This window comes from Pelophylax lessonae (genome assembly GCF_965119305.1).
Source record: "Pelophylax lessonae genome assembly, chromosome: 7".
Classification (NCBI taxonomy): domain Eukaryota; kingdom Metazoa; phylum Chordata; class Amphibia; order Anura; family Ranidae; genus Pelophylax; species Pelophylax lessonae.
In genome coordinates this window covers 1,336,235-1,360,391 of record NC_138774.1, presented here as the reverse complement: position 1 = coordinate 1,360,391, position 24,157 = coordinate 1,336,235, and the positions used below count along the sequence as shown (strand labels likewise).

The following is a 24,157-nucleotide window of genomic DNA, read 5'->3' as shown; positions in this document are numbered from 1 at the left end:
AAAGGGAGGAGGAGATCCCTGCATGGAGCATCCTACAGAAAAGGGAGAAGGAGATCCCTGCATGGAGCATCCTACAGAAAAGGGAGGAGGAGATCCCTGCATGGGGCATCCTACAGAAGGGGGAGGAGGAGATCCCTGCATGGAGCATCCTACAGAAAAGGGAGAAGGAGATTCCTGCATGGGGCATCCTACAGAAAAGGGAGAAGGAGATCCCTGCATGGAGCATCCTACAGAAAAGGGAGGAGGAGATCCCTGCATGGGGCATCCTACAGAAGGGGGAGGAGGAGATCCCTGCATGGAGCATCCTACAGAAACGGGAGAAGGAGATCCCTGCATGGAGCATCCTACAGAAGGGGGAGAAGGAGATCCCTGCATGGAGCATCCTACAGAAAAGGGAGAAGGAGATCCCTGCATGGAGCATCCTACAGAAAGGGGAGGAGGAGATCCCTGCATGGAGCATCCTACAGAAAGGGGAGAAGGAGATCCCTGCATGGGGCATCCTACAGAAAGGGGAGGAGGAGATCCCTGCATGGAGCATCCTACAGAAAAGGGAGGAGGAGATCCCTGCATGGGGAATCCTACAGAAAGGGGAGAAGGAGATTCCTGCATGGGGCATCCTACAGAAATGGGAGGAGGAGATCCCTGCATGGGGCATCCTACAGAAACGGGAGAAGGAGATCCCTGCATGGGGCATCCTACAGAAAAGGGAGAAGGAGATCCCTGCATGGGGCATCCTACAGAAAAGGGAGGAGGAGATCCCTGCATGGGGAATCCTACAGAAAGGGGAGAAGGAGATTCCTGCATGGGGCATCCTACAGAAATGGGAGGAGGAGATCCCTGCATGGGGCATCCTACAGAAACGGGAGAAGGAGATCCCTGCATGGGGCATCCTACAGAAACGGGAGAAGGAGATCCCTGCATGGGGCATCCTACAGAAAAGGGAGAAGGAGATCCCTGCATGGGGAATCCTACAGAAAGGGGAGAAGGAGATTCCTGCATGGGGCATCCTACAGAAATGGGAGGAGGAGATCCCTGCATGGGGCATCCTACAGAAAGGGGAGAAGGAGATCCCTGCATGGAGCATCCTACAGAAAAGGGAGGAGGAGATCCCTGCATGGGGAATCCTACAGAAAGGGGAGAAGGAGATTCCTGCATGGGGCATCCTACAGAAATGGGAGGAGGAGATCCCTGCATGGGGCATCCTACAGAAAGGGGAGGAGGAGATCTCTGCATGGGGCATCCTACAGAAAGGGGAGGAGGAGATCCCTGCATGGGGCATCCTACAGAAATGGGAGAAGGAGATCCCTGCATGGGGCATCCTACAGAAAAGGGAGGAGGAGATCCCTGCATGGGGCATCCTACAGAAAAGGGAGAAGGAGATCCCTGCATGGGGCATCCTACAGAGAAGGGAGAAGGAGATCCCTGCGTGGAGCATCCTACAGAGAAGGGAGGTGGAGATCCCTGCATGGGGCATCCTACAGAAATGGAAGGAGGAGATCCCTGCATGGAGCATTCTACAGAAAAGGGAGAAGGAGATCCCTGCATGGAGCATCCTACAGAAAGGGGAGAAGGAGATCCCTGCATGGGGCATCCTACAGAAAAGGGAGAAGGAGATCCCTGCATGGGGCATCCTACAGAAAAGGGAGAAGGAGATTCCTGCATGGAGCATCCTACAGAAAAGGGAGAAGGAGATTCCTGCATGGGGCATCCTACAGAAAAGGGAGGAGGAGATCCCTGCATGGGGCATCCTACAGAAAAGGGAGGAGGAGATCCCTGCATGGGGCATCCTACAGAGAAGGGAGAAGGAGATCCCTGCATGGAGCATCCTACAGAGAAGGGAGGTGGAGATCCCTGCATGGGGAATCCTACAGAAAGGGGAGAAGGAGATCCCTGCATGGGGCATCCTACAGAAATGGAAGGAGGAGATCCCTGCATGGAGCATCCTACAGAAAGGGGAGAAGGAGATCCCTGCATGGGGCATCCTACAGAAAAGGGAGAAGGAGATCCCTGCATGGGGCATCCTACAGAAGGGGGAGAAGGAGATCCCTGCATGGGGCATCCTACAGAAAAGGGAGAAGGAGATCCCTGCATGGGGCATCCTACAGAAAAGGGAGAAGGAGATCCCTGCATGGAGCATCCTACAGAAAAGGGAGAAGGAGATCCCTGCATGGAGCATCCTACAGAAAGGGGAGGAGGAGATCCCTGCATGGAGCATCCTACAGAAAAGGGAGAAGGAGATCCCTGCATGGAGCATCCTACAGAAACGGGAGAAGGAGATCCCTGCATGGAGCTCTGTGGAATAGTAAGTAAATGGGGTTGGAGTGGAAGAAGATTTGGCTCCAGTTTTTGTCCCTAACAATGATAACTTGTAGCGGCCACATAAGAATACCTTAAGGTTCTGTCCATCGAAAGGAAGGGACCCGCTGACCAGGGTATAAAGGATCACCCCAAGGCTCCAGACATCAACCTCAGGTCCATTATACCTCTTCCCCTGGAAGAGTTCCGGAGCCGCATACGGAGGACTGCCACAGAATGTGTCCAACTTTCCTCCCGGAGTAAATTCATTGCTGAAGCCAAAGTCTGCGATCTTTATGTTGGCTTCAGCGTCCAGGAGAAGGTTTTCCGCCTACAGAGAGGAAAAAAAGAGACGAACGGATGAGAATCCATAGGAAGAATCCATAGGAAGAATCCATAGGAAGAATCCATTATTCATCATAATCCTTCTCTAACTGACTATTAGATGGCATTTCAACTGTCCTTCCCTACGGGGGATCACTGGGTGATTACATCATCTATTCTAGGGGGATGCTGGAGGATTCTACCATCAATTCAACACAAACCAATCCCCAGCAAACACTCGACCAAGAGAGGCATTCTACCCCCACCAGTGTCCCCAACCCCACCCACCCTCACCCACCCAGTGTCCCCAACCCCACCCACCCTCACCCACCCAGTGTCCACATCCCCACCCACCCTCACCCACCCAGTGTCCACATCCCCACCCACCCTCACCCACCCAGTGTCCACATCCCCACCCACCCTCACCCACCCAGTGTCCCCATCCCCACCCACCCTCACCCACCCAGTGTCCCCAACCCCACCCACCCTCACCCACCCAGTGTCACCATCCCCACCCACCCTCACCCACCCAGTGTCCCCAACCCCACCCACCCTCACCCACCCAGTGTCCACATCCCCGCCCACCCTCACCCACCCAGTGTCCCCAACCCCACCCACCCTCACCCACCCAGTGTCACCATCCCCACCCACCCTCACCCACCCAGTGTCCCCATCCCCACCCACCCTCACCCACCCAGTGTCCCCATCCCCACCCACCCTCACCCACCCAGTGTCCCCAACCCCACCCACCCTCACCCACCCAGTGTCACCATCCCCACCCACCCTCACCCACCCAGTGTCCACATCCCCACCCACCCTCACCCACCCAGTGTCCCCAACCCCACCCACCCTCACCCACCCAGTGTCACCATCCCCACCCACCCTCACCCACCCAGTGTCCCCAACCCCACCCACCCTCACCCACCCAGTGTCCACATCCCCGCCCACCCTCACCCACCCAGTGTCCCCAACCCCACCCACCCTCACCCACCCAGTGTCCACATCCCCACCCACCCTCACCCACCCAGTGTCCCCAACCCCACCCACCCTCACCCACCCAGTGTCCCCATCCCCACCCACCCTCACCCACCCAGTGTCCCCATCCCCACCCACCCTCACCCACCCAGTGTCCCCAACCCCACCCACCCTCACCCACCCAGTGTCACCATCCCCACCCACCCTCACCCACCCAGTGTCCCCAACCCCACCCACCCTCACCCACCCAGTGTCCACATCCCCGCCCACCCTCACCCACCCAGTGTCCCCAACCCCACCCACCCTCACCCACCCAGTGTCCACATCCCCACCCACCCTCACCCACCCAGTGTCCCCAACCCCACCCACCCTCACCCACCCAGTGTCCCCATCCCCACCCACCCTCACCCACCCAGTGTCCCCAACCCCGCCCACCCTCACCCACCCAGTGTCCCCAACCCCACCCACCCTCACCCACCCAGTGTCCACATCCCCACCCACCCTCACCCACCCAGTGTCCCCAACCCCACCCACCCTCACCCACCCAGTGTCACCATCCCCACCCACCCTCACCCACCCAGTGTCCCCAACCCCACCCACCCTCACCCACCCAGTGTCCACATCCCCGCCCACCCTCACCCACCCAGAGTCCCCAACCCCACCCACCCTCACCCACCCAGTGTCCACATCCCCACCCACCCTCACCCACCCAGTGTCCCCAACCCCACCCACCCTCACCCACCCAGTGTCCCCATCCCCACCCACCCTCACCCACCCAGTGTCCCCATCCCCACCCACCCTCACCCACCCAGTGTCCCCATCCCCACCCACCCTCACCCACCCAGAGTCCCCATCCCCACCCACCCTCACCCACCCAGTGTCCCCATCCCCACCCACCCTCACCCACCCAGTGTCCCCATCCCCACCCACCCTCACCCACCCAGTGTCCCCATCCCCACCCACCCTCACCCACCCAGTGTCCCCAACCCCACCCACCCTCACCCACCCAGTGTCACCATCCCCACCCACCCTCACCCACCCAGTGTCCACATCGGCACCCACCCTCACCCACCCAGAGTCCCCATCCCCACCCACCCTCACCCACCCAGTGTCCCCAACCCCACCCATCCTCACCCACCCAGTGTCCCCATCCCCACCCACCTTCACCCACCCAGTGTCCCCATCCCCACCCACCCTCACCCACCCAGTGTCCCCATCCCCACCCACCCTCACCCACCCAGTGTCCCCATCCCCACCCACCCTCACCCACCCAGTGTCCCCAACCCCACCCATCCTCACCCACCCAGTGTCCCCATCCCCACCCACCCTCACCCACCCAGTGTCCACATCCCCACCCACCCTCACCCACCCAGTGTCCCCATCCCCACCCACCCAATGTCCCCATCCCCACCCACCCTCAACCACCCAGTGTCCCCATCCCCACCCATCCTCACCCACCCAGTGTCCCCATCCCCACCCACCCTCACCCACCCAGTGTCCACATCCCCACCCACCCTCACCCACCCAGTGTCCCCATCCCCACCCACCCAATGTCCCCATCCCCACCCACCCTCACCCACCCAGTGTCCCCATCCCCACCCACCCTCAACCACCCAGAGTCCACATCCCCACCCACCCTCAACCACCCAATGTCCACATCCCCACCCACCCTCACCCACCCAGAGTCCACATCCCCACCCACCCTCAACCACCCAATGTCCACATCCCCACCCACCCTCAACCACCCAGTGTCCTCATCCCCACCCACCCTCGCCCACCCAGAGTCCACATCCCCACCCACCCTCACCCACCCAGTATCCACATCCCCACCCACCCTCACCCACCCAGTATCCACATCCCCACCCACCCTCAACCACCCAGTGTCCACATCCCCACCCACCCTCACCCACCCAGTGTTCACATCCCCACCCACCCAATGTCCCCATCCCCGCCCACCCTCACCCACCCAATGTCCCCATCCCCACCCACCCTCAACCACCCAGTGTCCCACATCCCCACCCATCCTCACCCACCCAGTGTCCACATCCCCACCCATCCTCACCCACCCAGAGTCCACATCCCCACCCACCCTCAACCACCCAATGTCCACATCCCCACCCACCCTCAACCACCTAGTGTCCACATCCCCACCCACCCTCAACCACCCAGTGTCCACATCCCCACCCACCCTCACCCACCCAGTGTCCACATCCCCACCCACCCTCAACCACCCAGTGTCCACATCCCCACCCACCCTCAACCACCCAGTGTCCCCAACCCCACCCACCCTCACCCACCCAGTGTCCCCATCCCCACCCACCCTCAACCACCCAGTGTCCCCAACCCCACCCACCCTCGCCCACCCAGAGTCCACATCCCCACCCACCCTCACCCACCCAGTATCCACATCCCCACCCACCCTCACCCACCCAGTATCCACATCCCCAAGTGTCCCCATCCCCACCCACCCTCACCCACCCAGTATCCACATCCCCACCCCCCCTCAACCACCCAGTGTCCCCATCCCCACCCACCCTCAACCACCCAGTGTCCCCATCCCCACCCACCCTCAACCACCCAATGTCCACATCCCTACACACCCTCAACCACCCAGTGTCCACATCCCTACACACCCTCAACCACCCAGTGTCCACATCCCCACCCACCCTCAACCACCCAGTGTCCCCATCCCCACCCACCCTCAACCACCCAGTGTCCCCATCCCCACCCACCCTCAACCACCCAGTGTCCACATCCCCACCCACCCTCAACCACCCAGTGTCTCCATCCCCACCCACCCTCACCCACCCAGTATCCACATCCCCACCCCCCCCTCAACCACCCAGTGTCCCCATCCCCACCCACCCTCACCCACCCAGTGTCCCCATCCCCACCCACCCTCAACCACCCAATGTACACATCCCCACCCACCCTCAACCACCCAGTGTCCACATCCCCACCCACCCTCAACCACCCAGTGTCCCCATCCCCACCCACCCTCAACCACCCAGTGTCCCCATCACCACCCACCCTCAACCACCCAGTGTCCACATCCCTACCCACCCTCAACCACCCAGTGTCCCCATCCCCACCCACCCTCACCCACCCAGTGTCCCCATCCCCACCCACCCTCAACCACCCAGTGTCCACATCCCCACCCACCCTCAACCACCCAGTGTCTCCATCCCCACCCACCCTCAACCACCCAGTGTCCCCAACCCCACCCACCCTCAACCACCCAGTGTCCACATCCCCACCCACCCTCACCCACCCAGAGTCCACATCCCCACCCACCCTCAACCACCCAGTGTCCACATCCCCACCCACCCTCAACCACCCAGTGTCCCCATCCCCACCCACCCTCACCCACCCAGTATCCACATCCCCACCCCCCCTCAACCACCCAGTGTCCCCATCCCCACCCACCCTCACCCACCCAGTATCCACATCCCCACCCACCCTCAACCACCCAGTGTCCCCATCCCCACCCACCCTCAACCACCCAGTGTCCACATCCCCACCCACCCTCAACCACCCAGTGTCCCCATCCCCACCCACCCTCAACCAACCAGTGTCCCCATCCCCACCCACCCTCACCCACCCAGTGTCCCCATCCCCACCCACCCTCAACCAACCAGTGTCCACATCCCCACCCACCCTCACCCACCCAGTGTCCACATCCCCACCCACCCTCAACTACCCAGTGTCCCCAACCCCACCCACCTCAACCACCCAGTGTCCACATCCCCACCCACCCTCACCCACCCAGAGTCCACATCCCCACCCACCCTCAACCACCCAGTGTCCACATCCCCACCCACCCTCAACCACCCAGTGTAAACAAATCCCCACCCACCCTCAACCACCCAGTGTCCACATCCCCACCCACCCTCAACCACCCAGTGTCCCCATCACCACCCACCCTCAACCACCCAGTGTCCACATCCCTACCCACCCTCAACCACCCAGTGTCCACATCCCCACCCACCCTCAACCACCCAGTGTCTCCATCCCCACCCACCCTCAACCACCCAGTGTAACCCAACCCCACCCACCCTCAACCACCCAGTGTCCACATCCCCACCCACCCTCACCCACCCAGTGTCCACATCCCCACCCACCCTCAACCACCCAGTGTCCACATCCCCACCCACCCTCAACCACCCAGTGTCCCCATTCCCACCCACCCTCAACCACCCAGTGTCCACATCCCCACCCACCCTCAACCACCCAGTGTCCCCATCCCCACCCACCCTCAACCACCCAGTGTCCACATCCCCACCCACCCTCAACCACCCAGTGTCCACATCCCTACACACCCTCAACCACCCAGTGTCACCATCCCTACCCACCCTCAACCACCCAGTGTCCACATCCCTACACACCCTCAACCACCCAGTGTCCTCATCCCCACCCACCCTCAACCACCCAGTGTCCACATCCCCACCCACCCTCAACCACCCAGTGTCCACATCCCCACCCACCCTCACCCACCCAGAGTCCACATCCAAACCCACCCTCAACCACCCAGTGTCCCCATCCCCACCCACCCTCAACTACCCAGTGTCACCATCCCCACCCACCCTCAACCACCCAGTGTCCACATCCCCACCCACCCTCACCCACCCAGTGTTCACATCCCCACCCACCCTCAACCACCCAGTGTCCGCATCCCCACCCACCCTCAACCACCCAGTGTCCACATCCCCACCCACCCTCAACCACCCAGTGTCCACATCCCTACACACCCTCAACCACCCAGTGTCACCATCCCCACCCACCTTCAACCACCCAGTGTCCACATCCCTACACACCCTCAACCACCCAGTGTCCTCATCCCCACCCACCCTCACCCACCCAGTGTCCACATCCCTACACACCCTCAACCACCCAGTGTCCCCATCCCTACACACCCTCAACCACCCAGTGTCCACATCCCTACACACCCTCAACCACCCAGTGTCCACATCCCTACACACCCTCAACCACCCAGTGTCCACATCCCTACACACCCTCAACCACCCAGTGTCCTCATCCCCACACACCCTCAACCACCCAGTGTCCCCATCCCCACCCACTCTCAACCACCCAGTGTCCCCATCCCCATCCACCCTCAACCACCCAGTGTCCACATCCCCACCCACCCTCAACCACCCAGTGTCCACATCCCTACACACCCTCAACCACCCAGTGTCCCCATCACCACCCACCCTCAACCACCCAGTGTCCACATCCCTACCCACCCTCAACCACCCAGTGTCCACATCCCCACCCACCCTCAACCACCCAGTGTCTCCATCCCCACCCACCCTCAACCACCCAGTGTAACCCAACCCCACCCACCCTCAACCACCCAGTGTCCACATCCCCACCCACCCTCACCCACCCAGTGTCCACATCCCCACCCACCCTCAACCACCCAGTGTCCACATCCCCACCCACCCTCAACCACCCAGTGTCCCCATTCCCACCCACCCTCAACCACCCAGTGTCCACATCCCCACCCACCCTCAACCACCCAGTGTCCCCATCCCCACCCACCCTCAACCACCCAGTGTCCACATCCCCACCCACCCTCAACCACCCAGTGTCCACATCCCTACACACCCTCAACCACCCAGTGTCACCATCCCTACCCACCCTCAACCACCCAGTGTCCACATCCCTACACACCCTCAACCACCCAGTGTCCTCATCCCCACCCACCCTCAACCACCCAGTGTCCACATCCCCACCCACCCTCAACCACCCAGTGTACACATCCCCACCCACCCTCACCCACCCAGAGTCCACATCCAAACCCACCCTCAACCACCCAGTGTCCCCATCCCCACCCACCCTCAACTACCCAGTGTCACCATCCCCACCCACCCTCAACCACCCAGTGTCCACATCCCCACCCACCCTCACCCACCCAGTGTTCACATCCCCACCCACCCTCAACCACCCAGTGTCCGCATCCCCACCCACCCTCAACCACCCAGTGTCCACATCCCCACCCACCCTCAACCACCCAGTGTCCACATCCCTACACACCCTCAACCACCCAGTGTCACCATCCCCACCCACCCTCAACCACCCAGTGTCCACATCCCTACACACCCTCAACTACCCAGTGTCACCATCCCCACCCACCCTCAACCACCCAGTGTCCCCATCCCTACACACCCTCAACCACCCAGTGTCCACATCCCTACACACCCTCAACCACCCAGTGTCCACATCCCTACACACCCTCAACCACCCAGTGTCCACATCCCTACACACCCTCAACCACCCAGTGTCCTCATCCCCACACACCCTCAACCACCCAGTGTCCCCATCCCCACCCACTCTCAACCACCCAGTGTCCCCATCCCCATCCACCCTCAACCACCCAGTGTCCACATCCCCACCCACCCTCAACCACCCAGTGTCCACATCCCTACACACCCTCAACCACCCAGTGTCCACATCCCTACACACCCTCAACCACCCAGTGTCCACATCCCTACACACCCTCAACCACCCAGTGTCCACATCCCTACACACCCTCAACCACCCAGTGTCCACATCCCCACCCACCCTCAACCACCCAGTGTCACCATCCCCACCCACCCTCAACCACCCAGTGTCCACATCCCCACCCACCCTCAACCACCCAGTGTCCACATCCCCACCCACCCTCACCCACCCAGAGTCCCCATCCCCACCCACCCTCACCCACCCAGAGTCCACATCCCCACCCACCCTCACCCACCCAGAGTCCACATCCCCACCCACCCTCAACCACCTAATGTCCACATTCCCACCCACCCTCAACCACCCAGTGTTCACATCCCCACCCACCCTCACCCACCCAGTGTCCACATCCCCACCCACCCTCACCCACCCAGTGTCCCCATCCCCACCCACCCTCACCCACCCAGAGTCCACATCCCCACCCACCCTCAACCCCCCCGTGTCCACATCCCCACCCACCCTTAGCCACCCAGTGTCCAAATCCCCACCCACCCTCCACCAACCAGTGTCAACATCCCCACCCACCTTCAACCACCCAGTGTCCAAATCCCCACCCACCCTCCACCACCCAGTGTCCACATCCCCACCCACCCTCAAACACCCAGTGTCCACATCCCCACCCACACTCCACCACCCAGTGTTCACATCCCCCATCCACCCTCTACCACCCAGTGTCCCCAACCCTAGAGACCCTCACCCACCCAGTTGTCACATCCCCACCCACCCTCAACCACCCAGTGTCCACATCCCCACACATCCTCAACCACCCAGTGTCCATATCCCCACCCACCCTCAACCACCCAGTGTCCACATCCCCACCCACCCTCACCCACCCAGTGTTCACATCCCCACCCACCCTCTACCACCCAGTGTTCCCAACCCTAGAGACCCTCACCCACCCAGTGTCCACATCCCCACCAACCCTCAACCACCCAGCGTCCACATCCCCACCCACCCTCAACCACCCAGTGTCCCCATCCCCACCCACCCTCAACCACCCAGTGTCCCCATCCCCACACACCCTCACCCACCCAGTGTCCACATCCCCACCCACCCTCAACCACCCAGTGTCCACATCCCCACCCACCCTCAACCACCCAGTGTCCACATCCCCACCCACCCTCAACCACCCAGTTTCACAGCTCTTTCCCCATCTCTTGCACTAGATCTGATAGCTTCTACATTCACCAACTACACAATATTCTCCGGGAATTTCCCTCCCATTATCCACGATAATTTCTCTGACATCTCTTCCTCCTCACTGTCCACATTACATTCTCTGACATCTCTTCTCTGTGATTCTCACCTTCAGATCTCGGTGGACGATGTTCTTCTGGTGACAATAATGGACGGCGGATACAATCTGTCAGCACAAACAGTGGAAGGACAAAATTATTATTTCGACATCCAAGAAAATTCATCTAGGAGACACCTAATGGAACAAATGTGGGTCAGGGACAGGCGAGGGATACGGTCAGGGACAGGCAAGGGATACGGTCAGGGACAGATAAGGGATACGATCGGGGACAGGTGAGGGATACGATTGGGGACAGGTGAGGGATACAGTCAGGGACAGGTGAGGACACAATCAGGGACAGGTGAGGGATACAGTCAGGGAAAGAAGAGGGATACAATGAGGGGAAGATGAGGGACACAGTCAGGGACAGGTGAGGACACAATCAAGGACAGGTGAGGGATACGGTCAGGGACAGGCGAGGGATACGATCGGGGACAGGTGAGGGATACGGTCAGGGACAGGTGAGGGATATGGTCAGGGACAGGTGAGGGATATGATCTGGGACAGGTGAGGACACAATAAGGGACAGGTGAGGGATACAGTCAGGGACAGGTGAGGACACAATCTGGGACAGGTGAGAGTTACAGTCAGGGACAGGTGAGGGATACGGTCAGGGACAGGTGAGGGATATGATCTGGGACAGGTGAGGACACAATAAGGGACAGGTGAGGGATACAGTCAGGGACAGGTGAGGGATACGGTCAGGGACAGGTGAGGGATATGATCTGGGACAGGTGAGGACACAATAAGGGACAGGTGAGGGATACAGTCTGGGACAGGTGAGGACAGAATCAGGGACAGGTGAGGACACAATCAGGGACAGGTGAGAGTTAAAGTCAGGGACAGGTGAGGACACAATCAGGGACAGGTGAGAGTTACAGTCAGGGACAGGTGAGGGATACGGTCAGGGACAGGTTAGGAAATGATCATGGATATGGTAGGAGGTTATGGGGTATACTCCCGGGGGTGCACCTGCAGGGGGCAGAGTGATATAGAGCATATATAGCGGGATTATACACCTGGTTTACAGAGACACACATATATACAATTAGAGGGGCGGCGGCCAGGAAGATGTATTGTGAATACAGAATTGGACTGAGAGAGACTTCTACTCACCTGCCTGAATTTGGCACGAGCCTCTTTCTCTTTCATACGACCATGAGACACAAGGTAATCAAACACCTCACCTAGAGAGATCATTAGAGGACAGGGTTACATACTGACAAGGGAAAAGAAAGAGATTCAGAGAGAGGAGAGGAAAGGAGAGATAGAGAGAGAGGAGAGATAGAGAGAAGAGAGGGAAGAGAGAGAGAGGGGGGGGAGAGGAGAGGAAAGGAGAGAGGAGAGGAAAGGAGAGAGGAGAGGAAAGGAGAGAGAGAGAGAGGGGGGGAGGGGGGGGAGAGAGAGAGGGAGAGGAAAGGAGAGAGAAGACAGAGAGGGAAAAGGGAAGAGGAGAAGGGCAGGGAGAGAGAAGTGAGGAGAGAAAGACACACAGAAGAGAGAGGGAGAGAGAGAGGAAAGGAGAGAGAAGACAGAGAAAACAAGAAGAGAGAGGATAGACAAGGAAACAAGAAGAGAGGGGCAGAGAGAGAAGAGGAGAGAGGAAAAGGAAGAGGAAGGGAGGGAGAGGAGAGGAGAGAGGAGAAGAGAGAGGGAGAGGAGAAAGGAAGGGGAGAGAAGACGGTATGGAAAGAGTGCAGAGTGAAAGAGAAAGAGGGAGAGGAGAAGAGAGGAAAGGCAAGAGGAGAGGGGCAGAGAGACTGAGAAAGAGAGAAGAGAAAAGAGCATTAGAGAGAGAAAGGATAGAGGAGAGGAGAGGGGAAAGAGACGAGAGACACAGAAGAGACAGGGAGAGACAGAGAGAAAGTGGAAAGGAGAGGGGTAAGGAAGAGTGTGTGAAGAGTAGAGCGAAGGGAGAGAGTGCAGAAAGACAGAGAGAAAGAAATAGAGAGAGGAGAGTGGAGGGAGAAAAGGGAGAAGAGGGGAGGGTAAAAGGAGAGGGGCAAAGAGACAGAGAGAAAGAGAAAAGAGAGTAGAAGCAGAGGAGAGGAGAGGAGAAGGGAGAGAGAGAGTGCAGAAAGACAGAGAGAGGGGAGAGGAGAGCAGAGCAGAGCAGAGGAGGCAGAAGAGAGGAGAATAAAAGGAGAGGGGCAAATAGACAGAGAGAAAGGAGAGGAGAAGCAGAGAAGAGGAAGAGAGGGGAGGGCAGAGAGAGAGTGCAAAGAGAGAGAGGAGAAGAGATGGCACTGCTTAAAATGGAGAAGAGAGAGAAGATGAGAGTAGAGGAAAAGGAAGAGGGAGAGGAGAGGGGTGGAGAGAGAGTGCAGAGTGCCAAAGAAAGAGAGAGAAAGAGAGGGGGAACAGGAGAAGAAAGGGAGGAGAAGAGAGGAAAGGCAAGAGGAGAGGGGCAGAGAGACAGAAAGAGAGAGGAGAGAGAGTGCAGAGAGAGGAAGGAGAGGAGACAAAGGGAAAGGGAGAGGAGTGAGAGAGAGAGAATAGGAGGGAGGGGGGAGAGATAGAGAAGAAAAAAGAGAGAGACAGGAGAGGGGGGGGGGGGGAGAAGGAGAATTAGAAGAGGATAGGAGGAGATGAGGATTGGGGGGGTCTCCGTACCTCCACTGGCGTACTCCATGATTAGGTAGAGTGTTTTCTCGGTCTCTATAACTTCGAATAGTTTGACTATAAGACATAAAGAGACATTCCTGGGTAAGGAGATTCTGCTTGCGGAGAAGAGCACACACAGCTTTATGTAGATTTCTTACCAATATTCGGGTGGTTGAGACCCTTCATTATCCGAACTTCACGGAATAGCTGTGAAGAGAGAAATGTCAAATTATTTTCTGCAACTATAAGACCCCAACAAAAAAGAGACCCCCATCCCCCACCCATCCCCCACCACCACATTCTACCCTACATACTGCAATACTGGCAGATATAGAGTATACGGCACCCATATATCCCACCACAAGACCTAGATATACAATTCCCACCTGTGAGATTCTGTACTATTTATATGGTATAAACCTTCACTGTATATCATCCATATATTGTATAGAAGCTATGTTCATTGGGAAGTGTGCGGACCGCACTGTCGGATTACACAGGGAGTGCTCAGCTGTCACTCTGCTCTGTATCAGGATTGGATGCAGGGAGACCTCTGAGAAGTTCCAGTGAGGGACTCTCCAGGAATGAGCGCACAAATGGATCCTTCCCAGCATTAGATTGAAAGAAACTGGAAGGTCGGATAAAAAGATCGAACACTGATAGTGAGATAATCCATTTCTCTCCGAACTCTCCTCATCCAATCACTGTCCAAAGCCTGCCGCCTTAACCTGCGTAAACTCCGCCCCTTCCTAACCAATGACACCACAAAGCTCCGAATTCCCTCCGTGATCATCTCCTGCATCAATTACTGCAACTTCCTCCTCATTGGCCAACCTTTACATAGGCTCCTCCCCCCTTCAGTGCCCTCCACCCCTTTCTGCCAATCCCTCCACTGGCCTCCATTCAGTGCCCTCCACCCTTCCTTACCAAACTCTCTACTGCTCTATATTCAGTGTCCTCCACCCTTCCCTGCCAATTCCTCCACTGTCCTCCATTCAGTGCCCTCCACCCCTCTCTGCAAATTCCTCCACTGGCCTCCATTCAGTGCCCTCCACCCCTCTCTACCAATTCCTACACTGGCCTCCATTCAGTGCCCTCCACCCCTGTCTACCAATTCCTCCACTGGCCTCCATTCAGTGCCCTCCACCCCTCTCTACCAATTCCTCCACTGGCCTCCATTCAGTGCCCTCCACCCCTCTCTACCAATTCCTCCACTGGCCTCTATTCAGTGCCCTCCACCCCTCTCTACCAATTCCTCCACTGGCCTCCATTCAGTGCCCTCCACCCCTCTCTGCCAATCCCTCCACTGGCCTCCATTCAGTGTCCTCCGCCCCTCTCTACCAATCCCTCCACTGTCCTCAATTCAGAGCCCTCCACCCCTCTCTGCCAATCCCTCCACTGGCCTTCATTCAGTGTCCTCCACCCCTCTCTGCCAATTCCTCCACTGGCCTCCATTCAGTGCCCTCCAGCCCTCTCTGCCAATTCCTCCACTGGCCTCCATTCCGTGCCCTCCAGCCCTCTCTGCCAATTCCTCCACTGGCCTCCATTCAGTGCCCTCCAGCCCTCTCTGCCAATTCCTCCACTGGCCTCCATTCAGTGTCCTCCACCCCTCTCTGCCAATCCCTCCACTGGCCTCCATTCAGTGCCCTCCAGCCCTCTCTGCCAATTCCTCCACTGGCCTCCATTCAGTGTCCTCCACCCCTCTCTGCCAATCCCTCCACTGGCCTCCATTCAGTGCCCTCCAGCCCTCTCTGCCAATTCCTCCACTGACCTCCATTCAGTGCCCTCCACCCCCCTCTGCCAATTCCTCCACTGGCCTCCATTCAGTGCCCTCCACCCATCTATGACAATCCTTCCACTGGCCTCCATTCAGTGCCCTCCACCCCTCTCTGCCAATCTCTTGACTGGGTTCCATTCAGTGTCTACCACCCTTCCCTTCCAATTCCTCCACTGGTCTCCATTTAGTGTCCTCCACCCCTTTCTGCCATCCCTACACTGGCCTTCATTCAGTGTCCTACACCCCTCTCTGCCAATCCTTCTACTGGCCTCCATTCAGTGCCCTCCACCCCTCTCTACAATTCCCTACACTGGCCTCCATTCAGTTTCCTCCACCCATCTCTACCTATCTGTCTACTCATCTCATTCAGTGTTCTGCACCCCTCCCGGCCAATCCCTCCACTGGCCTCTATTGAGTGTTCTTCACCCCTGTCAGGAGTCACTTTGGGTGGGGGGCTTGTGGAACCCAGATTACTTTAGAGAGGTCGGGAAATTCCTTGTCCAGCTTCCCCGGCCCCTCCTATGTGTAAGTCACCCCGTGGCTATTAGGGGCACAGGGTGACCAAGGACCCCAGTCGGGTCTGCACTAATCAGATTCACTGTACAACCACCCCGGACTCAGCCTTTCGTGCTACCCTGGGTATCCTGGGTTCTATATGTGTGGTTTGTGTTGGGGGAGGGGCCTCTTTCACTTGGGACAAAGATATTTATGAACAGTGTCCCTCAGGAAATATATGAAGATAAACAATTTGACTTTTCAGATGGCTTGAATATTGTTGGAGTCTCTCATAGACCCTTGCTAGATAGTTTGAGGTGGGGTGGGGTGGGGGTTGTTATTGTTAAGTACCTGTATCCCATTGTTCTATTGTTTCTGCCTGCCTTAAGATCAACCTATTATGGGATGTATATGTGTATGAGGATTGGCTGCTAAGGGGGGGGGGGGGGGGGGGTTGTCCCAAAGTGTATATCTCTTTGTGCCTGTGTTTGAATAAACAGTTATTATTATGGTTCACTCCAAAACTGGCACTGTCTAGTTCTTGGGGTAACTATAGCCAGATTCACGGATCTCATGTGTCAAAGCTTAGGAAGCAGCTTCTTGAGGGAGATACCCAGTCGGGGCGTCCGGAGTCGTCAACAACCCCTTTCTGCTGATTCCTCCACTGACCGCCATTCAGTGTCCTCCACCCCTCTCTGACAATTCCTCCTGTAGCACCCTACAAGATAGGTGCTAGGCAAAGTACAGTGGGCCTTGGCTGCCTTACAGCAGGGCCATGATTTCCAGCTGGGCTGTCATGTCTCCCAGGTGTGGCTATTGAGACTGGGGAGTCTCCACACTGTGCTCCATGAGAGGACTCTCATTGGGCAGTGGAGGAAACCCAATCAATGGCACATTCAGACCTTTATCTACTCCAGAAAGGCATATTCTGCCACACAGGATTCTGGGAGTGGGTATAAGTTGGAGGGGAGTGCATGACGCAGCGTCTTTGGCGGGAAGCAGGAGTCCCAGGAGGGAGAGTACGGCTGTCTCTCCTCCTGTCAGCAGGATCGGGTGTCCCCGAAACTTGCCTGAGGGGACAGAGAGAGCTGAGCTGCAGAAAGGATCCGGTGTGCCGAGGACCAGCAGAGCTGAGGGGGTACAGTTTCAGGAAAGCATTCCCAGTTCGTGAGTACTGTAAACTGCCCCTGGGGGGTCTGCCTAGCTGTGAGGGGACCACTCCGGTGAAGGTCCAAGGGATCCAGGAGCTGGCTAGCGGTGAAGGGGGTGCCAGTGTTGATCCTGAAGAGCAAAGAGGGTGCCTATTGAGAGGACTCTGAAGTGTAGAGGGGGTGCCTAGTGAGAGGACCCTAAAGGGTAGAGGGGTGCCTAGTGAGAGGACCCTGAAGTGTAGAAGGGTGCCTAGTGAGAGGACTCTGAAGTGTAGAGGGGGTGCCTAGTGAGAGGACCCTGAAGTGTAGAGGGGGTGCCTAGTGAGAGGACCCTGAAGTGTAGAAGGGTGCCTAGTGAGAGGACTCTGAAGTGTAGAGGGGGTGCCTAGTGAGAGGACCCTAAAGGGTAGAGGGGTGCCTAGTGAGAGGACCCTGAAGTGTAGAGGGGGTGCCTAGTGAGAGGGCCCTGAAGTGTAGAAGGGTGCCTAGTGAGAGGACCCTGAAGTGTAGAGAGGGTGCCTAGTGAGAGGACTCTGAAGTGTAGAGGGGGTGCCTAGTGAGAGGACTCTGAAGTGTAGAGGGGGTGCCTAGTGAGAGGACCCTGAAGTGTAGAGGGGTGCCTAGTGAGAGGACCCTGAAGTGTAGAGGGGGTGCCTAGTGAGAGGGCCCTGAAGTGTAGAGAGGGTGCCTAGTGAGAGGACTCTGAAGTGTAGAGGGGGTGCCTAGTGAGAGGACTCTGAAGTGTAGAGGGGGTGCCTAGTGAGAGGACCCTGAAGTGTAGAGGGGTGCCTAGTGAGAGGACCCTGAAGTGTAGAGGGGGTGCCTAGTGAGAGGACCCTGAAGTGTAGAGGGGGTGCCTAGTGAGAGGACCCTGAAGTGTAGAGGGGGTGCCTAGTGAGAGGACCCTGAAGTGTAGAGGGGGTGCCTAGTGAGAGGACTCTGAAGTGTAGAGGGGGTGCCTAGTGAGAGGACCCTGAAGTGTAGAGGGGGTGCCTAGTGAGAGGACCCTGAAGTGTAGAGGGGGTGCCTAGTGAGAGGACCCTGAAGTGTAGAAGGGTGCCTAGTGAGAGGACTCTGAAGTGTAGAGGGGGTGCCTAGTGAGAGGACCCTGAAGTGTAGAAGGGTGCCTAGTGAGAGGACTCTGAAGTGTAGAGGGGGTGCCTAGTGAGAGGACCCTGAAGTGTAGAGGGGGTGCCTAGTGAGAGGACCCTGAAGTGTAGAGGGGGTGCCTAGTGAGAGGACCCTGAAGTGTAGAGAGGGTGCCTAGTGAGAGGACCCTGAAGTGTAGAAGGGTGCCTAGTGAGAGGACCCTGAAGTGTAGAGGGGGTGCCTAGTGAGAGGACTCTGAAGTGTAGAGGGGTGCCTAGTGAGAGGACCCTGAAGTGTAGAGGGGGTGCCTAGTGAGAGGACCCTGAAGTGTAGAGGGGGTGCCTAGTGAGAGGACCCTGAAGAGCAAAGAGGGTGCCAGCAGTTACAAGGGGCTACCTCAGTCAGGAAGGACTGGAGGGAGCTGAATCCAGGACTTTTGAGCTAACCAGAGAGTCAAAAGTTAAGTCCAAGCACAGTTCAGCAAGTCAGTATTTTTCAAGCGCCAGCAAGCGTTGGTCGGCATCCAGCCGGTGTCAAGACAGCGCTGAAAGGCATTTTTCTTCAGTGTCCCAGTTGTACCTAGTTGAGCCAGAGGAGAATCCCATTCATTCCCTTCCCCCATCCCCATTATCAAATAAACAAAACAAACAAAAGATGGCGGAATGGTCATTGTCTCCAATCTCACACTTGGGTATTCAGCTTAAATGGGCTGAAGGTGTCACCAGTAACAATGGCAGACCCACATCAGGCCCAATGCCTGGAAAACCTGATACACTCCACTGACCTCCATTCAGTGTCCTCCACCCCTCTCTGCCAATCAGTCTACTCGTCTCCATTCAGTGTGCGCCACTTCTCCCTGCCAACTCCTCCAATGGTCCCCATGAATTGTCCTTCACCCCTCTCTGCTAATTCCTCCACTGGCCTCCATTCAGTGCCCCCCCCACCTCTCTCCACCAATCCCTCCACTGATCTCCATTCAGCGCCCCCCCCCCCCCCACCTCTCTCCACCAATCCCTCCACTGATCTCCATTCAGTGCCCCCCCCCCCACCTCTCTCCACCAATCCCTCCACTGATCTCCATTGAGTGCCCCCCACGCCTCTCTACCAATCCCTCCTCTGGCATCCATTCAGTGCCCCCCTCCCCACCCCACCAATTACACCCATGGGCTCAATTCAGTGTCCTCCACCTCTCTCTGCCAATCCCTCCACTTGCTTCTATTCAGTGTCCTCCACCACTTTCCTGCCAATTCCTCCAAGGGTCCCCATGCAGCGTCCTTCACCCCTCTCTGCCAATCCCTCCACTGGCCTCCATTCAGTGCCCCCCATCCCGCTCTACCAATCACTCCACTGGCCTCTATTCAATGTCATCCAACCTCTCTACCAATCCATTTACTGGTCTCCATTCAGTGTTCTCCCCCCCTCTCTGCCAATCCCTCCACTGGCCCCCATTAAGTGTCTTTCCCCCCTCTTTGCTGATCCCTCCACTGGCCTCCATTCAGTGTCCTCCATCCCTATCTACCAATTCCTCCACTGGCCTCCATTCAGTGCTCTCCACCCATCTCTGCCAATTCCTCCAGTGTCCACCACCTTTCCCTGCCAATCCCTCCACTGGCCTCCATTCAGTGTCCTCCACCCCTCTCTGCCAATCCCTCCACTGGCCTCCATTCAGTGTCCTCCACCCCTCTCTGCCAATCCCTCCACTGGCCTCCATTCAGTGTCCTCCACCCCTCTCTGCCAATCCCTCCACTGGCCTCCATTCAGTGTACTCCACCACTTTCCTGCCAATTCCTCCAAGGGTCCCCATGCAGCGTCCTTCACCCCTCTCTACCAATCACTCCACTGGCCTCCATTCAGTGCCCCCCATCCCGCTCTACCAATCACTCCACTGGCCTATATTCAATGTCATTCAACCTCTCTACCAATCCATTTACTGGTCTCCATTCAGTGTTCTCCCCCCCTCTCTGCCAATCCCTCCACTGGCCCCCATTAAGTGTCTTTCACCCCTCTTTGCTGATCCCTCCACTGGCCTCCATTCAGTGCCCTCCACCCCTCTCTGCCAATCCCTCCACTGGCCTCCATTCAGTGCCCTCCACCCCTCTCTACCAATCCCTCCACAGAATTCTGCTCACCCAACAAATTAAATTCAAAATACTAATAACAACTTACAAAACCATCCACAACAAAGCCTCCGGCTACATTACTAACCTCGTCTCAGCAAACCAACCTAATTGTTCTCTTTGACCTCCTGCTCTCTTGTTCCCTTGTCACCTCCTCCAATGCTCACCTCCAAGACATCCCCCGAGCAATCCTTTGGAACTCCCTACCCCAATCTGTCTGAATGTCTCCCACTCTGTCTACTTTTAAATGATCCCTGAAATCCCTCCTCTTCAGGAGAGGCCTACCCTGCCCCCATCTAATAACTGTAGCTCATCCTACACAGCTATTCCCTTTTGTATCTCTTGACCCTCCCTTTTAGATTGTAAGTTCTCTGGATCAGAGCCCTCTGATTCCTCCTGTATTGAATTGTATTGTAACCCTACTGTCTGCCCTCACATTGTAAAGAGCAGCGCAAACTGTTGACGCTATATAAATCCTGTATAGTGATAATAATAATTTATTGAGGTCACCATGTCAGACCAGAAAGAGGACGCATCAAAAACAAAGACTCCTCCCACCTGTACCTTTTGTGAGTGATTTTATCCCTAGTTCTTATTAATAAATACATTTGGAGCAGAGAGCACTATGGTTTTCTCCTTTTTTGTTTTGTTTTTAATACAAATGTTTTTTATTGGGTTTTAGGAAAGTAAAACCAAGAACAAAACCAAAACACGACAAATTAGGAAAGTACAGTTACAAAGTATCACAAGCAGGTGCAACCAAGGGATCACAGAGATCATAGGTAAATCAGTGCAAAATCTCAACTGCAAAAAAAGGCGGAGCTTCTATTATGTCATGGTATAGTAGAATCCAGCGCAGATTACATTCTACATTGGATAAAGGCGTACTTCGGAAAACAAACAACAACAGCAAAATCTATACAATCCTGAGAAATGAGGTATAACCATATGGTTAACACAACCAGGTAGACCACCAAGTGCTGAGATAGGGCAAGAAAACCAAAGACCCAATCAGCCCGTAGACCAATTCTCCCATTTTTTATGAAACACATGCTTAGTATCATACAGAGTATGGTAAACCCTTTCCATACTTCTGATCGCCTCCATTCTCAAAAGTAGCTGGGTCCAAGGGACCGTCTCCGACCGCCAGTTAAGGGCTATAGCCCACACAGGGCCGGTGCTAGACTATTTTACGCCCTAGGCGAGACCAGCTACTCGTGCCCCCCCCAAAAAAATAAAACAAAAAGGGAAGGGTTTAAAAACTCCTCTATGTCATATTCAGTCACCCTGATCTGATGGTTCCTCCATGTAATTCTTTCATACCCAGTGACCCCCATATTCCTCCATGTCACACCCGGGGACCCTGATGTCCCCCTATGTCACACCCAGGGACCCTAATGTTTCCCCATGTCACATTCTGGGACCCCAATATTCCTCCACGTTGTGCTGTTATACCCACTGCCCCCGATGTTCCTCTATGTCACACCCAGGAACCCCTGTGTTCCTCCATGTTGTGCTGTTATACCTAGTGACCCCAATGTTCCTCTATGTCACACCAGGGGCCCCTGATGCTCCTCCATGTCATACCCGGAGACCCTGATGTTTTTCCATGTCACACCTGGGGACCCTGATGTTCCTCCATGTCACACCTGGTGACCTCAATCCCCCATGGCATACCAAGGGGTCACAATTCCTCATTGCACACCTGGTGACCCTGAACCCCTGTTACACTCGTGACCCCTATCCCCATGTCACACCTTTATGACTCCGATTCCCCATGGCATACCTGGTGACCCCAATTCTCTTTCACACCAGGGATCCTCCATGTCACACCCATGGACCCTGATCCCCTGTTCTGGGGACACTCACTGGGCGGTATGCAGAGAGTGGCCCACACTCTGCCCTCTTTCACCATGATCCTGCTGATTCCTTCTCCCAGGATGCTCCTCTCCAGGACCACAGTGCTCACCACAGCTCCAACAGGCTCCTAGTGGAGGGAGAAGCAGCAGTCAGAGAGCTCCGCACCTCCTTCATCACCAACCTCCTCAGACCATTCCGGTGCCTCGTCACTTCTGCCCCAGTAAAGGTTCCGCCCTCCAGTGCCAAGCTCCGGCTCAGGTTCAGCTCTCCTCAGCTCCCTGCTTAATACCGACCCAGGGAAATTAACGGCTACCCACCAACTTAGTGTAGAGAGTCACTTGCGGGGTAACAGAGATTCTTGAGTCGAGCATTTGAGAAATCACATCCGAAACTCTGTCCCACACTGCAGACAATCGGCCACACTCCCAAAAGGTATGAAGTATGGTACCCGGCGCATCACAGCCACGAAAGCAGCGGTCGGAGACAACCGGGTGGAACCTATGGACCCTGTCAGGGGTAAAGTACCACCTGGTGTGGAGCTTCACCACTGTATCCTTCACTGACATAGATTTAGAACATTTGTGCATATTCTGAAGTATAGACGACCACGTCTCAACTGACAGCTCCACTCCGAGATCAGCCTCCCACGCGACTTGTCTGGCAAGTGTAAGCCATTGAGGTAACTATAGAGTCTCGAGATCACCGCCCTGTCCCTGGAAGAGTTACGGCAAATAGACTCAAAAAGGGAGGTTTCAAGACGGCCCGTCAGAGGGCCCAGGGAGCCGTAGAAATGTCTGACCTGAAAGTATTTGTAAAATTCAGAGTCAGGGATACGATAGCCACTTTTAAGACCTTCAAATGAGTAGAAGGAGATTCCCCGAAACAAAGCGTGGAGGGTGGTCAAGGAGTGTAGTTCCCACCAACTGTAGGTGTCAGGAGACGCAAACGCAAGCTCAAAACTCTTATTACCCATAAAAGACAACAACGGAGGTCTAGTGGAGCGCAGTGGAAACCTGTCCCGATAGGTGGACCAGAGCTTCAAGGCGTGCCATACAATTCTATTAAGCTGTTTGACATCCCTAGGATATGTCATGGAGGACCAAAGTAGACCCTGAAGGTTGAAAGGGCGAACAGACTCACTCTCACTCCATTTTTGTTTTTATGGTATATCCAATGGATATTGTGATTAGGAGGTGGAGGATTAATGATTCAGGGGTGCCACCAGAAGGAATGTTTCAGCATTATCCAGTACCATCTTAACCGGTTGCCGACCGCCGCAAGTACATATACTGCGGCGGTCAGCCCCGGCCAGGCAAAGTGACGTACCGGTACGTCACTAGCCTGTCACTAGCTTGTGAGCCAATAGCGGGCGAGCGCGTGCCCGCGGTGGCGCGCTCCCGCCCCGGATCGTTCCCTAACAAGTCAGTGCGTGTGACCGGCGGACCCGATGTCCGCCGGTCACTCGCGATCGTCCGCCATGAAGGAAGAAAGGCAGGCGGCTAATGTAAACAAAGCCACCTGTCATTCTTCCCTGTGTAAAAATGGAGATCACACGGTTCTACTATGTAGGACCGTTGATCTCTGTTCTTACACCAGTAGCCATATCCAATCACAGTTCGAAACACACCCCTAGGGACATACTTAACCCCTCCATCCCCAATAAAGTTAACCC

The 24,157-nt window shown here is 56.5% G+C and overlaps 1 protein-coding gene across 2 annotated transcripts in view; it reads right to left on the bottom strand.

The window, feature by feature from the left end:
- MARK4 (microtubule affinity regulating kinase 4) overlaps positions 1 to 24,157 on the bottom strand; it is a 95,047-nt gene that overhangs the window by 32,422 nt on the left and 38,468 nt on the right. For both annotated transcript variants that reach the window (XM_082262858.1, XM_082262859.1), the window contains exons 4-8: positions 14,155 to 14,203; positions 14,006 to 14,071; positions 12,509 to 12,579; positions 11,402 to 11,458; positions 2,390 to 2,626 (exon numbers count right to left, since the gene is read on the bottom strand). In XM_082262858.1, coding sequence (XP_082118984.1) covers positions 2,390 to 2,626; positions 11,402 to 11,458; positions 12,509 to 12,579; positions 14,006 to 14,071; positions 14,155 to 14,203 — 480 coding nt within the window. The remainder of the gene's footprint in view (positions 1 to 2,389; positions 2,627 to 11,401; positions 11,459 to 12,508; positions 12,580 to 14,005; positions 14,072 to 14,154; positions 14,204 to 24,157) is intronic.